At 29.5% G+C, this 15,247-nt stretch overlaps 3 protein-coding genes across 4 annotated transcripts in view; 2 read left to right on the top strand and 1 right to left on the bottom strand.

The window, feature by feature from the left end:
• The window catches only part of LOC105202553 (serine/threonine-protein kinase 10), a 33,617-nt gene extending 28,803 nt beyond the window's left edge, over positions 1-4,814 (top strand). The window contains exon 14 of the mRNA XM_039447748.1: positions 1,221-4,814. Within this exon, the coding sequence (XP_039303682.1) occupies positions 1,221-1,376 (156 nt within the window). The 3' untranslated portion in view covers positions 1,377-4,814. The remainder of the gene's footprint in view (positions 1-1,220) is intronic.
• Positions 4,815-5,757: 943 nt separating this feature from the next.
• LOC105202542 (60S ribosomal protein L26) lies at positions 5,758-10,871 on the top strand. Of its 2 annotated transcripts, XM_039447874.1 has the most exons (5): positions 5,758-5,868; positions 6,167-6,345; positions 8,037-8,177; positions 9,606-9,739; positions 9,818-10,871. In XM_039447874.1, exons 2-5 carry the CDS (start codon positions 6,178-6,180, stop codon positions 9,819-9,821), a joined length of 447 nt encoding a protein of 148 aa, XP_039303808.1. In that variant the 5' UTR covers positions 5,758-5,868; positions 6,167-6,177; the 3' UTR covers positions 9,822-10,871. The 2 variants fall into 2 exon arrangements, with proteins under 2 accessions (XP_039303808.1, XP_011169415.1); XM_011171113.3 differs by lacking the exon at positions 9,818-10,871 and having other exon boundaries at positions 9,606-9,798.
• LOC105195518 (protein lifeguard 4) lies at positions 9,732-14,861 on the bottom strand. Its single transcript, XM_011160949.3, has 6 exons — positions 14,684-14,861; positions 14,300-14,442; positions 13,448-13,556; positions 13,265-13,370; positions 12,515-12,666; positions 9,732-12,106 (listed from the first exon to the last, which is right to left on the bottom strand). Exons 2-6 carry the CDS (start codon positions 14,430-14,432, stop codon positions 11,857-11,859), a joined length of 750 nt encoding a protein of 249 aa, XP_011159251.1. The 5' UTR covers positions 14,433-14,442; positions 14,684-14,861; the 3' UTR covers positions 9,732-11,856.
• Between the last annotated feature and the right edge of the window lie 386 nt (positions 14,862-15,247).

Below are 15,247 nucleotides of genomic sequence, written 5' to 3'. Positions count from 1 at the left end.
CAGTCCTTATTTAAATGTAAATCCCATGAAAAGAAAAAAATCCTAATAGAGCTAAAAAGAGATTCCGCAAGTTGGATTTCAAAGCCACAAAAGTGCAAAATAGCCACAAGGTTAGTCCACAATATGTTGTAAAATTGTAAAATATTGGTCCACGATTTTTCAAACGCGTGTACGTACATTCTGTAAATGCAAGATATTTGGTTTTGTATGCATTTCCTCTTTCTAGAGTTAAATGCTAAATATACATATATTACACAATTTAGTAACGCGAGATTACAATCTCTATTAAATTGATTCATAAATAAGTATCATTTTAGATAATTACTGTATCACTTTTGATGAAAAAGCAGTATTAGATATATAGATATAATTAGCTAATTATTTTTATAAACTATATCTATTTTAAATGATATTTAATTATTGTATTTAGTGCAAGTGGTTAATAATAATGAAGAATAAGGTGATCTTTAAGTATTTTTAAAAAATTCGAAGGAAAAATTATCAAAATAGAAAAATTTCGAAAATTTTTTTGTTATTTTGAAACTTTGTATGTTTCAAAAATAGTTCGTCCTTTGAAGCAATATATTATTTTTTTAATCTATCAAGAACGGACCCAAGAATAAGTTTTTTTTTTTGCAAAAATTGTTCAAAACGCCACTAATTCTTCAAATTTGAAAATTTGTTATGATAAATATGATTAATTAATACAAAAAGTCTTTATTATTTTCAATAAAATAAGCTATTTTGGAGGAAAAGTTTTTTCTTTACTTGTGACACTTTATATTCTTGAAACTAAAAATCATTTCAGATATATAATCACATGCACCTTTTGTTTTAAATCAATATAAGAAGTCTTAAAATTTTTTTAAATACTTAAAGATTACTTGTATAATTGATTAAAATTTATTGCTAGAACATTTTTAAATTATAAAAATTTAGTTTTGTTGAGAGAGTGAGTGAGTGAGTCGTGGTGTGTGTGTGTGTGTGTGTGTGTGTGTGTGTGTGTGTGTGTGCGTGCGTGCGTGCGTGCGTGCGTGCGTGCGTGCGTATGCGTGCGCATGCGTGCGGGTGCGTGCGTGCGTGCGTGCGTGCGTGCGTGCGTGCGTGTGTGTGTGTGTGTGTAAAATAAAACTCATTTGTGAATCAATATTGCAATTATTTTAATATTTTCTGTGTATTAAAAAAAAAAAGGTTTTTCTAATGTCTCTCTCTCATTGCAGAAACTTGAGGAACAGTTTGCGTTACAATTGGAGGAGCAGGAAGCGATTTATGGACCTAGCGCGATACCATTGTGCCTGCCGGCTGATCTTCCTGACCTGACACACCATACGACTGAGTCTACACGTAGCTCGTTATCTTCTGTAAGCGAAGGATAAGGACGTTCGAGGATACGAAAGAAACTTTATGTATAATTTGCTTATGTATAATTCGCGTAATTTTGTGCCCGAACGTCTTTAACTGATGAAACGCGTGGGACAGTCTTTGGTGCGTCGTCTTCGCGATATTAATCGTCGCTACTATTTAGTGTACATATCGCGATAATTTGTTTCGGAACTGAATATTAAATAATTTTCTACGTGCGCGACTGTTGTTTGTTTGTATGTATGTATGTATGAATAATTGAGCCACCGAGAAAAACGGCGATAACGTCTTTCGAAATTTTTACACGTTTCGCTTTTGTGATTCTCGAATAATAATAACGTTGAGATCAGTGTCGCATGGCACCCTCAAATACGCTCAAAAAGAAAATAATTTAATTTAATTTTAAGATATTAAAATGTTTTTTTCTATCTCCATTTTTTAAATACTTAAAAATGTTTTAATCTTAAACGGTATTTAAATTTTTTAAATACTAAAATGTTTAAAAGAGTTTATTTGGGACCATGTACGTGTTTGTCTGTCACAAAAAATTATTTCTGCAGGATTGATGATGCAATCATTAAATTTTGTATTATTAGATCTTTGAATCTACTTTCATATTTTTGAAAGCTTTAATTTAGTGAGGAGTAATCGTATCGCACCCTCTGCTTTGAACCCCAACAATTTGAAACCCAACAATACGAAGAAGAACACTAAAATGTTTAAATCTGAAATTTTCAACAGCTTTAAACTTTTAGTATTTTAAATCTATAAACTCTTTAAAATTAAATTATTTTTAAGTATTTAAAAACCGGAGAGATAGAAATAAAACATTTTAACATCTTTAAAATTAAACACTTCTTTTTTGAGTGTAAAGTACCATTCAATTATAAATTATTGAAATCAAGAGCATTGATCTTTGACGACAAAGTAAGAGCTTTTGAATTTGAGAGAGAATATTTCGCGAATTATTATTGCGGTAACTAGTTCACGATTAAAAATATTGTCTAAAATGTACAGATTGTTATATAATTTATATATTGCGATAATCAATGACGTATTGATAAACTGAAATTATTCCGCCCATGTCTAATTTTTGAATCTTATTACAATGCTAATTATGAAAAATAAAAATAAAACGAACCTTTGGTGCGCAATATATACATATACATATATAGCATAAAAAAGTTAACTCCGTTAACGTGACGGTGCAATTGGTAATAACTTTGAGGGTGGATAACTGTTGTGTATGTTTATAGAGAGAATATGTAATGATATTATGATTATCTAGGGTGTTCCGTAACAACACTTAAAGGTAGACATCCGAGATTATTTTAAAATGAAAATTCTGATATACTAAAAGAAATACTGAAATTACAATAGTTTTAAATAAGAAGAGTTTAAAGTTGACAAAACTGAACGCATGCATTTTGGACAGTTTAATTTGTCAACTTTAAACATTTCTTATTCAAATATTATTGCAGTCTTACCATTTTAGTATGAGGATTTTTGTCTCAAAATGATCTGCCTATCCTTAAACGTTGTTATGGTCTTTATGGATGCCCTGTGTATGTTACTGTAAATTCGATTAATTTGGTAACTATGCTTAATTAGTGGTAATTATACATTATTACCAATGATTTTGATAAATTTATTAAATTTAATAAATTTAACAAATTAAATAAAAATCATAAAAATATGTTAAATTTACCAAAATTATTGGTAATTACGTATAATAGTCTGCAATTAACAATGATTTTGATAAATTTAATAAGTTTTTATGATTTTTATTCAATTTATCGTATTTAATTCACTAAGTTTGTCAAATCATGTAGTAATTATAATTATCAGTTATGCATAATTGCCACATTAATCAAATTTACGGTGACGTATACAATTCACACAAGCACGGAATGTATATTTTCTATATTTTAAAAAAATATATCATATCAATTCACGATCGAACTCTTCTTGTAGGAGGGGTGTATAGGAAATTTGTAATGTTTATTATGTGTAATTATACAATGGCTGTAGCGACAAAATGATGCAAATCTTCAGATTTATTTTAAACGATCACGATCTTGAGGTATTATATACATAGAATCGCTTTGAATGTACATGGTAAAAAGTTCATATAATAATGTTAAGCTGTAGTCACCATATTCGGTTGTAGTTACGTTATTTATAACAGAAAGATTTATAGCAGCAACGCGAGTATTCTACTTTAGATGAATATTTTAGAGAATACCCGGTAAACTCGGATTACTTTGTTCCTTGGATCGTTTTCGATTTTTTTCTCCGATATAGAAAACATGCTGATATATATGCTTGAAATCACAAATTACTTAAAATTGTACAATGCGCGATAACGCTTATTATATTCCCATATTTAACGCGATTGCGTGATATGTTATCTATTTTAATCTTCGGTTGCTTAATTTCTATACGTAGCGTAGACGCATATTTAAATATATTCTTTGCAAGTGATACACACCGTTTACATGATAAAGCTAAAAAAAAAAAGAAAGCCGCTTTCCGTGTAAAACACTTTGCACTGATAAGGAATACGTTGCTACTTACGGATAGGACATGATAATTATATACGTGATTATATTATGAGAAACAAAGTAATCTAGTTTTACATTGTACTAAAAATCAAAGGATAACACCAAATATATATACATTGTACGTTTGCGTGGCTGTGTGGCCTGATGACGTCCTAGAGAATCTCTCTTATGATACGAATGCATACTTAAAACGAGCATGCGTGGCTAATGCAAACTGTAGATAAAGGGTACTTGTAAAAAGAAAACACCTCTTTTATTGTAAATTAATCTCACTGCGAAGTTGATTAGTCCCTTTACTTTAATATATGTATATGGAATGTCTGAGATTCACCGAATTCTCTTATTAGAGTTTTTGCGTGTGTTTGTTTTCAAATCTATTTGACTTTAAGAAAAAAGAAAAATTAATAGGTCAATGAAATCTTGTACGAAGATGTATGGCCGAAAGAAAATGCGGCCCAGACGAGACATCCTGTGTGTATGTATATATATACACACATACACTTACACACACACACACACACACACACATTTATAATTATTCGGAGAGTTTTGTGTACATAGAATTCTGATAAATTGTTTAAATGTTAAGGAACTGTAATCTAGTATGAATATTATGTTACAATGATTCTCATTGAGAAGCATATTTCTTTCCTTCTTCAATAAAAGTACCGTGCATATCTCTTTTATGTCATGACAAGATTAATTTTGTAGAACAGTTACATATCGTATATTATTTCGACGTCACCGTCTATCATTAAATAATGACTTTATCAATATTACAAAACCATCGATGTTATGTGAGAGTGACACGAATATGAATGTAAATTATTCATTATGTTAATTTACTTGTAAGTATTTGTTGAAAATACATGAATTTTGAAAGCGTGAGCTTTTATTGAACGTCATTGATAATATTTTAGATAAGAATTATTGCGAAACTTAGTCAATTTTTTCGCATGTTTATATTTTTTTCAAAATTTGTACATTTACACAATTAACTTCAAAATTTTGAGTCCCCAAAGAGCTTGATATTTGTTTCGTGGATCTTATTTAATTTTAATTTGACAAAAATTTAGTTTAAGCACACAAAATTTTTGTTATGCAAATTGAAATGTCTATAACTGAATGCCACGCTCTTTTATTAGCCTAATCGATTATTTATAAGTTGCGTTTCGAAATTCACTACGAATACCAAAAATCTATAGTTCACGTTTTATTTAAACTTAGCGCGAGACTCAATTTATTTGAATTGACCAATCACATTTGTCGTTAAGTAGAATTGACCAGAAATAACCAATCACGATTGACATTTGACAGGTCAGTTAATAGGACGTTGTGAACTGGCCCTAATAGGTTCTGCTCATAGGACGTAGTAAGCGATTCCGCGTCCTGTGGGCACAAGGCATATGTATCAATTATGATTGGTTATTTCTGATTAATTCTATTGAATGACAAACTTGCGCGATTAGTCAATTCTAATAGAAAAATCAGTTTATTAAAGGTTGGTTTATAATAGCTGTAACCGTAAGAAATTGGCTAATTATAGTCGATTTATAAAAGATTAATCGATTAAGATTAGCCAATTTCTTACGATAACGGCTATTATAAATCAACTTTAAATTAACTGGAAGTCTGAAAAAACGGACAACGGTGATTGGCCACGTTTAATGGACTTAACAGTTGAGTGAGTGCTTGCTGTATTGGTGCATTCTTCTAGATCATCCATCACACCTGAAAAACTAGAAGAATACACCAATAACAACTGTTGAGTTTGCTGAGCGCGGCCAATCACCGTTGCCATTTTTCCGGAAGTGACATACGTGCGGCGACAAGTGATTGGTTATTGCGTCGCTCATCGCCGCGTGTGGCACATGCGCATTTTACCACCCATTTCACCCAGTATTATTCTTCCGGTTGAAGCCATCGCATTGAACTGTTGTCGGTGAGTAGGTTGGATATATTAATCATGCGGAATCAAGCTAAAATGGAAATAAACAAAGCTATATTTTAAACAAACGGGTATCTGTAAAGTCACTATTTACACATGCCGATCTTATTTTTTGCGTGTGTGAAGAATCGCATCGATTATGACATTATATTGTGGGATAACCTGACATCATGTCGTAGGACGATTTACATTTGAGCCTTTTACATTAAGATCAATACTGCGCGGTATTATGGAAGATTTATGATTGTGATATCGCGATTACATTTCCATTCAAGATCAATTTTCTTTGTAGAATTTAAGAGGATGAAGTACAATCGTCTGGTGTCTTCCTCGCGCAGGAAGAATAGAAAGCGGCACTTTACAGCGCCTTCTCACATTAGACGACGACTGATGTCCGCACCGTTATCCAAAGAGTTGCGACAAAAGTACAATGTGCGGTCGATGCCGATCCGCAAGGATGACGAAGTACAGGTGGGTTGATTGTAAAGCTCCACACTTATGGGTTTTTCATTTTGTACATTTAAAATTGGTGTACTCAATTTTTATGCCAAGATATCTTAAAATATTAATACTAATATTATTTGTTTTAATGTATTATATAAATATTGTCAAATATTGTAATATTTATCACAAGTGATTAATATGAGTAATTTATATAGCAATATTACAAACATATTGATAGTATATAACGGCTTCATTTTTATGATAAAATTACGAAGATTTATATATTGAAGGAATTCTGATAAAAGAAAATCCCAAACTCAAAAATAAAATAAATTTTGAAAGAACTGTGTGGATAAATGTGGCTCTTGGAATGGCAAATAAAAATGGTATTTTTCTTTTTGTTGTTTTCTAATTGCTACATCTGATTCTGAACTTTAACAAATTTTGATTTATCAGAAAAATATAAAAATCAGCACATGAAGTTATTAAATTTAATTTGTTAATTATTATTGTTGAGTTTTACAATTAGCTTGTATTTTTAAAAAATAAATTTTTGATTAATTTATATTTTCTATTAATTTGTATTGTCCTGCTAGTAAAACACTGTTTTTATTTCTGTTAATTTATATTTTACTCGAGATAAAAAAATATAAAAATTATTAATATCTAATAACAAAACAAGTGGATTGTACATTTTTAATATAATTTATTGCAACAAATATGTCTTTATAATGCATGACTACAGTAAGCAATATAAAATCAACACGACTGCAACACCTCAAACAACAATAGAAAATTAAAGAAAATCATGGCTTTATGATAACTTAATTTGAATACAACATTCCATCTTTTAAAGACTTTTCTAGATTTTCATACTTTTTCAACAAATTAAAATTTTTTAAAGGTCAAAATCGGATTCAACAGCTCAAAAATTAGAAAAGAAAAGATCTATTTGTCATTTTGAGGGCCAAAATCAGTTTATTTTATCCATTGTGTTTTGGAGATTGTATATTTTGAAAGAATTTTAATAAGCATTATTGTTCTCAACTAACAAATTTAAAGTTATGAAATTTTGACAATGCGTAGACGATATTTTAACATGTAATGAACTATTTTTTCTTGCTGTCCGAGTTTATTCTGAAGGGATACAATCAACCCATGAAAATTAGTTAATTTTGTTTTTGTTTTGAAAAATTGATTATTTAGAAAAATTGTTAAAATCTAATTATTTTATGAAAGAAACAAAAATGAAAAATGAGAATTTTTAGAGACTGATTTTACCTCTTTAGAACGAAATCAGTAGCAAAAAAGCACAAATAATACTTTATTACATATAAAGATATCTTTTATGTAATATTTTTCATAATTTTTTGAGTTTTCGAGTTAAGAACTTTCTTTTGTTAAGTAAAAATTAAACCAGTGCTGTCTAGGACTTATAATTCTGGACAGCATTTACATATCACATTTTAAAGTACTAAAAATTAAAAAATTTTTTTGATTGTTCTATAATTACTTATTACATTTCAATATCTATATAAAATTAAAAGCATTATTCTCTTTATCATTGGTTTAAACGTTACTTTTAATTTTTTATTTACTCTTGATTCTTATGTAAAATCATTTTTTTCTAATACTTGTTTGAAAAAATAGAAGGCAATAGAAATTAAATCAAATTATTTACATATATTTAATCTATATCTGCAATGTATTTCTTAAAGGTAGTACGTGGTCATTATAAGGGTCAACAAGTAGGAAAAGTCGTTCAAGTATACAGGAAAAAGTTCGTAATATATATTGAGCGAATTCAACGTGAGAAGGCAAACAGCGCCAACGTCTATGTCGGCATTGACCCTTCTAAGGTGAGAATAACACAATGTATTACGATTAAGAAGGTTTTCCAGTTTTTTTATATAATACAAGATCAAATTTTGAGACTTTATGATTAACGTATACATATTCCTAAATTTTTTAAATTTCTTATGTATAATTTTCTTTAAATTACAACTGTATAATTTTTTTTAATAACATTTGAAAATATTAAATTTTATAAAATTTTTATTCAATTTAAGGCTTCTGATTCTTTAGTAGCGGGATTTTGTAACTCTTAATGACAGCTAGGGATATCATTACGTTTCGTTGCGCAGCTTTTCTACCATGTATAATATCTGCGCAACGATGCTTTAACGATACCGAATTGTCGCTAAAGAGTTACAGAATCCCGTTACAGCTGAGAACTCGGCGTTGACGATAGTGACGTACTATCATGAAAAAATTAGACCTAATAGACTTGAAACGTGAAAAGTTAATGAAATTTTGTTTTGCCTATCTTTTCGTTGTTATGTTTCATTATGAAAATTACTTATCTCATATTTCTAAATTAATAAAAAATGGCTACAAATAGGTTTCTTTGAATTTTATACATAAAAGCACATTTTTCACTGTAAACAACTGTCCGTATGTTTTTCTGTTTAAATACGCTTCACTTTACGTGCTCTTTATGACTACTTACTGATTGTTAGGCCAAAAAAGGATAATCAAGGCCCATTTTTACAAGTGTTTTAAAGCGATTTCATTATTCTGTTTTATTAAAGCTCTATTTACAAATGCCACGACTGAAACTTTTACGTGTTATTTCTTATTACGTCACGATTTCAATATGGCCGTACGAGGAGCCAGAAGCCTTACATGTAATACAAGAATTTTGATAAATTTAGAAACAAATAGAATTTAAAGAATACATTGAAATTTAATAAAAACAAAGTTTTATCATATTTTTATAAAAATAAATGAAATATTCATGAATTATGCAATTCTCTTCAAATATGTTAGTAAAAATGTGGCGTTTTTATCACATTTAAATCGTTATTATAAACAATTTTTTCGATGTCATTACCCATCAATATTATTTAAAAAATACTTTTAAACAATCATTTTTATTACCTAAATTTTGTTCATTATTTTGAAGATGGCAAAAGCTTCATTAAAAATATATATTTATATGAAAACTCATGCGACTTTCCTCCTCTTTTTTTAAGCTGGAAAACCTTTAAAAGAAATTTATTTTGAAATCTTGCTTTTATATTCATGATGAACTAATCCAATCCATTCACATAGAATTAGATAAATAGCTAGACTTTGAAACTTTGTGCAGGGTTTTCTTGCATATTTGTTGAAGAGTCTTGTTTGGTCTAATTGATGCAGAAAGTTGGCTCTGATCATTACATGATATCTCCTATGACTTTGAAAGTTTTTTCTTCCAAGTTTAATTCATCTTATTTTCATTTCAGACGGTTATTGTTAAATTAAAAATGGATAAAGACCGTAAAAAGATTATTGATAGGCGAAGCAAGGGAAGATTGGCTGCATTAGGCAAAGACAAAGGCAAATACACAGAAGATGTAACGGCCGCCATGGAAACATCGTAATTTTGATATATTTCTGCGTTTGTCACAATAAAATATTAAAAACAAAACTGTTAAATTTATCTCTTCATTTACAGATAACTCTTTATGTTCAATACTAGAAACAGCACCTTAAAAATTATACTTTAAGAGCTAAAAACACTTAGATAAAAAATATAAGCTTATTATATAGCCTGGAATTCGCACATATGTGTATATATACACATGTATAAAGGGTAAGTTTTAATTCTTGTGTCAACATTTTAACATAAGAGATGACTTATTGATTGCAACAATAAGATTTATGACTAAATGTTAAAATTGCAGTCGGTAAGTTATCTTTTATAATGAAACGTTGGAACAACCATCAAGGTTCATCCTGTGTATACATATATGTATATATATACAGGGTGTTTATTAAAGGTTGTATACACTTTTTACCACAGGAGCATGATTTACCGACGGATATGTATTTCTAACATATTAGAAATAACAAATACGTGCTCCTATGGTAAAATGTGGGGACTACCATTAATGAACACCCTGTATGTCATTTAAAACAATAAGTCAATTTTTGTCAAAATTGAAATATCGATAAACCCATTCTGTAACTTTTAATGACTAGTATCATTATACTGTCATTGCGCAGATTTTATATATATATATATATATATATATATATATATATGGTGAAAAAAACTGAGCTACCGCAATGTAACCGTAACGATACCAAACTCGTCATTAACAAATCGTTTACTACCAGAAAAATCTCAAATTTTCAGGGAGTTTATTTTTTGTTTATGAAAATCATGGATTTTCATATGATTTTATTGAAACTTGGAAATTTTTGGAATTTTAATTTTTAAATTTAAATCTACCTTTTTTGATAAAATTATTTTTTTTGTCATTTTTTCTTGATAAATGCAAAATTAATTTGCAATAAATATGACGTATACATGTTCATTCACATTCTTTTATGGTTCGCGTGTTATTAAAAAAAAAATAGTGACATTAAAAAATAATATATAGTTTTAAGGCTCCTGAGTACTCATCGCGGCCATATTGAAGTCGTGACATCAGAAGCGAGAACTTGCATGAAATAATACGTAATTTTGTCCGATTTGTAAATAAAGCTAATTTGGATAAAACAGACTAATCAGGTAGCTTTAAAACACTAAAAATGAGTCAAGACTATCCTTTTCCCCCGTAACAGTCAGTCGTAAAAAGTATATAAAGTGAAGCTATTGAAACAGAAAAACACACAAATAGCTATTGAAAATAGTAAAAAATGTGCTTTTATGTATAAAATTCAAAGAAACTTTACTCACAGTCCATTTTTACGAATTTAGTAAATACGAGACAAGTCATATTTTCACGATGAAACAATAATAAAATGACATGAACGACATCTCGTCAATCCGTCACGTTTCACGTCTATTAATTCTAATTTTGTCCGCGACGGAATGTCGTTATCGTCAACGTGGAGTTCTCGGCCAACGAGTCAAGAGTCTTAAATAGGCGTTTCTCATTTTTTTTCGTTAAGCTAGATCTGAATTATTGCAGACAAATCATTATATGCCACATTTCATATTCGTTTTAATACTACCTTGAATTTAATATTCAACATTCAAAAAGCTTTGCGATTTCTTAAGAAACATTAATGCCTATTTCCACCAATAGATTAACTTTGTGATCTCTATTTAATTTAACTTTATCTTTTTCAAATTTTTAAAACTAAAAAAAGATAAAGAGCAAGTTAAACTGAAAGCATTAAATCTGCATTAGTGGAAATAGGTATAAAAGGTACAATAAAATATATTTATTCAAAGCTGTATTAAAAATTCCTCTAATCTTACTTGGAACTTTGAGTAGAAACATGAAAAATTCAACAACTTTTTTACAAAAGTTGAGTAAACACACAGTCTAGTTAAGTTACAGAATAAACTTTCAAAGGATTAAAAATCAAGAAAAGTAGATACAAAATTTCTTTCAAAGATCTCAATTTTGACAAAATCTTTTTTTTTTATCGACTTGTTTTTCAAATGACCGATATTCATATGTTAATAAGATTTATAAAATAACGTTTTTTTTCGCGTTTCTGACATTTTGACGAACGCAGTAATGAATAATACTGTCTTTACTGCCTCGAAATAGCGAGCGCTCGTAATATATGTAAGAATAAATTGATTATATCCAGATAAATATTGATCGTCGCCAAAATGTACTCTTCAGGCGAGAGTGTGTGCATTATAAGTTGTGTGTCGAAAACTATAAACAGACAAAACAGCAACGCGCCTCCGATGCTTATGACAAGTTCTAACGTGGTACTCTGAATAAAGATCTGCATCAATCCTCCGAGCAAAAGGCACCAGAGTCCAATGAACAATCTGCAAAATAAAAATGTAATACTATTGTAGAACTTCACACAACAATTAAAGGATTTTCTGCAAAAATCCAACTAGTTGAAAAAGTTCATGAAAAAAGAACTCATCTTTAAATCATTCACTGATTAGTATTTTTTTCTGTACAGTAGGTATAAAAGTTATAGATTTTTATTAAAAGATACAAAGTTGTAGGCTTTCACTAACATTTTAAGAACCCAATTAAAAGAAAAAAAAATTAATTTTTAAACTTGATAAGTTCTTGTAGAAAGTTTATGTTTACTACTCATTTAGCTATGCTATATTTTACATTTGTCTTTTTACAACATTAATAGTGATAAAAGTGAAGAAGGAAATATTATTTGAGGTATAATCACTTTTTGTTTTAAACTTTAAAACATAAGAAACACTTACCCGAATCCTAGAAATGAGAAGTCTCGCTTGGTTTGGAAAGTATAAGCTGTCAAGCCAAGCAAAATCGTCAATGTTATAAATAGTGCTTCCAGGACCACTGTAGTGTCGTACATAGACACCACAACTCCAACAGTGTACGCCTGTACTACAGTCTGGAATTTTCAAAACAAATTCTTGCAGGTACCACATATAGAGTTAATAATAACATAAATCTACAATGAAAAATTTAAACAATTTCAGCAATTTTTAATATTTTTTTGCCTGCTGAATAAATCTGCTGTCCAAAGGATAAATAAAACGAGACAATTTTAGCTTTTAGAATAGTAAGTAAAAATAGTTATTTTCTCATTTTTGAGCTGCTGAATCTGATCCTGACCTTTAAAAAATTTTAATTGGTTGATAAAATCAGTATCTAAAGCCATTAAATATATAGGAAACTTAGGAAAGTGGTATATTCACGAAAGCTATAGTTTATTTAAATTAGAATTTATGGTTATTAAATTATAATTAAAATTAAAATAAATATTAAACAAAAATCGACCAAATATATGAACAATAGAAATGAATAAATGAAAAAAGATCTTACTAGTCAAAGCAAAATTTTTGTGTGCTTAAAAATATTTTTTGTGTGAATCCTACAATTTCCAGACAAGCATATTTAAAAAATACACTAAAAACAATTAAAATTATTCAAAAAGTTTTTATGACCTTAATTTCATAATTTTAATTGTATCTGATTTTTATACTTACAAATGCACCTAGGAGGATAAGATTAACAGGATGATCTCTCCTCTTTATCATCAAAGCAATTAAAATTCCCATTGTCAAGAAAAACGCCAATCCCATGGTCCATGCACTAGATAACAAATAATCAAATTTATGACATTTCCATTAACTAATAATGCAAATTAAATGTACAAGAAAGCTACTTACTTATCCTGCACATATAATTTCACGCTTGAGCTGACCACAAATATTGAAGCCAGCGCGACTGTCATTAGGATCTGAATACTCAGTAAACCATAAACTTTCCGCAAGAAGCCTAGACAAATTCAATGTTGATGCATAATTAGAATGTTAAATAACACCATATGGATGAGAAGATGGTGTTATAGCCCTTGTAAGTACTATGATTATTCGTAATATCTCCATTGTTAAGTATAAATTAATACCAAGTTCTAATAACTTATGAAATCATTTGTTTAGTAGCACTGTTATGCAATAACACTAATATGCCAATACATACACTGACATTTGTTGCAAGGATTTTTTTTTGAACATTTTTCAAGATATATAGCATTTAATTACATATTCTTGTTTATTCTTTTTAAACTTGAATGTATTATCACACAAATATGCGTGCACTTGAGTGCTTTTTTAATATTTTCTTTTGGCTATATACAATTTGAATTATGCAAAATTAAACAATAGCATGAAATTTGCTAATGTAGCCTAAAGCTGAAAAATGAAACAACCAATCATATGCGGATATGCTGAAAAATATGTATACCAAAAAGTAAGATTGCATATCGTAATATCATAAATACTTCACAAGGGTTTTTACATATAAATACTTTGTAATATATGAATAATCAAATACTTAACACTTTGAATGTTTTCCATTTAATGACACAAATTGACACAAACATCATTCTATCTTTCTTTAGTATTCTACGAATAACAAAGATAAAAGATGCTTGTATCGACTTGTGTTAAATAGAAAATAGCTTTCAGAGTAAACATATGTAAACATAATCTTGAGTTCTCATAACATTATACAATTACCCATTCGTATCTTAATATCTGCATTGTGCACATTGTTTCTGTATGCGAAATCATCTTGTATCTCATGCTCGGGTTGTTCTTTACCACCTCGTTCAACGTCCTCCTCCACCAACATCAAAGGAATAGTAGCCATTTCTCTTTTTCTGAATAAACAATTTGGAAAATGAGATTAATAAATTGGATTCGAGAAAACCCATGAACTGTATTCTTCATGAATTGTGTGAGTTACGATGACAGAGATTAACAATCTGACTGTTTACATGTAATTGTTTCAACAGAATTTTAATTTGTAGAAATCAATTTAGTGATAAGAAACATATGACGTTCACGTCAAGGATATATTCAAAATGTCAGTTACACATATTGAGCAATAGTAAAACGTACCTTGATTTTCTCGAATGAGGCCTTTAAGGGCCAAATTTATGCTCCCAAGTTGAATTTATATAATGTTTAGGTAGAAACTAATTATTTAACGTCATTGTTATACGTAAAATCGATGGTACAGAAACATTTATTGCGAGAAATATGTCAGCGCCATCTAAGAAGAAAGAATATGTATATTTAAAGATTGGGCGAGTTCACAAGCAAATACTGGGCGAATACAAGCTGCGTTCGGAAAACGTAACAATCAGCGTTCGCTACTATTCATCACATACAGACTGGACTGCTGATGACCGTGGTGGGGGTAGAAAGACACAGAGTGAGAGGCAGACAATACAAAGAACGTTCGTTCTCTGCTACTAAGTTTGATTGGTTGCTGGGGCCACAACAACCAATCAAACTTAGTAGACAGAGAACGAACGTTCTTCGTATTGTCTGCCTCTCACTTTATGTGTCTTTCTACCCCCACCACGGTCATCAGCAGTCCATTTTGTATGTCGATGCTACTATTGGTCATCGCAACGTAGTCAAAAAACTTCCCGTCAATGGCCGGTATTTACAGTCGAT

This window comes from Solenopsis invicta, chromosome 4, assembly GCF_016802725.1.
Source record: "Solenopsis invicta isolate M01_SB chromosome 4, UNIL_Sinv_3.0, whole genome shotgun sequence".
Lineage (NCBI taxonomy): Eukaryota > Metazoa > Arthropoda > Insecta > Hymenoptera > Formicidae > Solenopsis > Solenopsis invicta.
The sequence above is the reverse complement of the archived record's forward strand: the minus strand, read 5'-3'. Positions and strand labels throughout refer to the sequence as shown.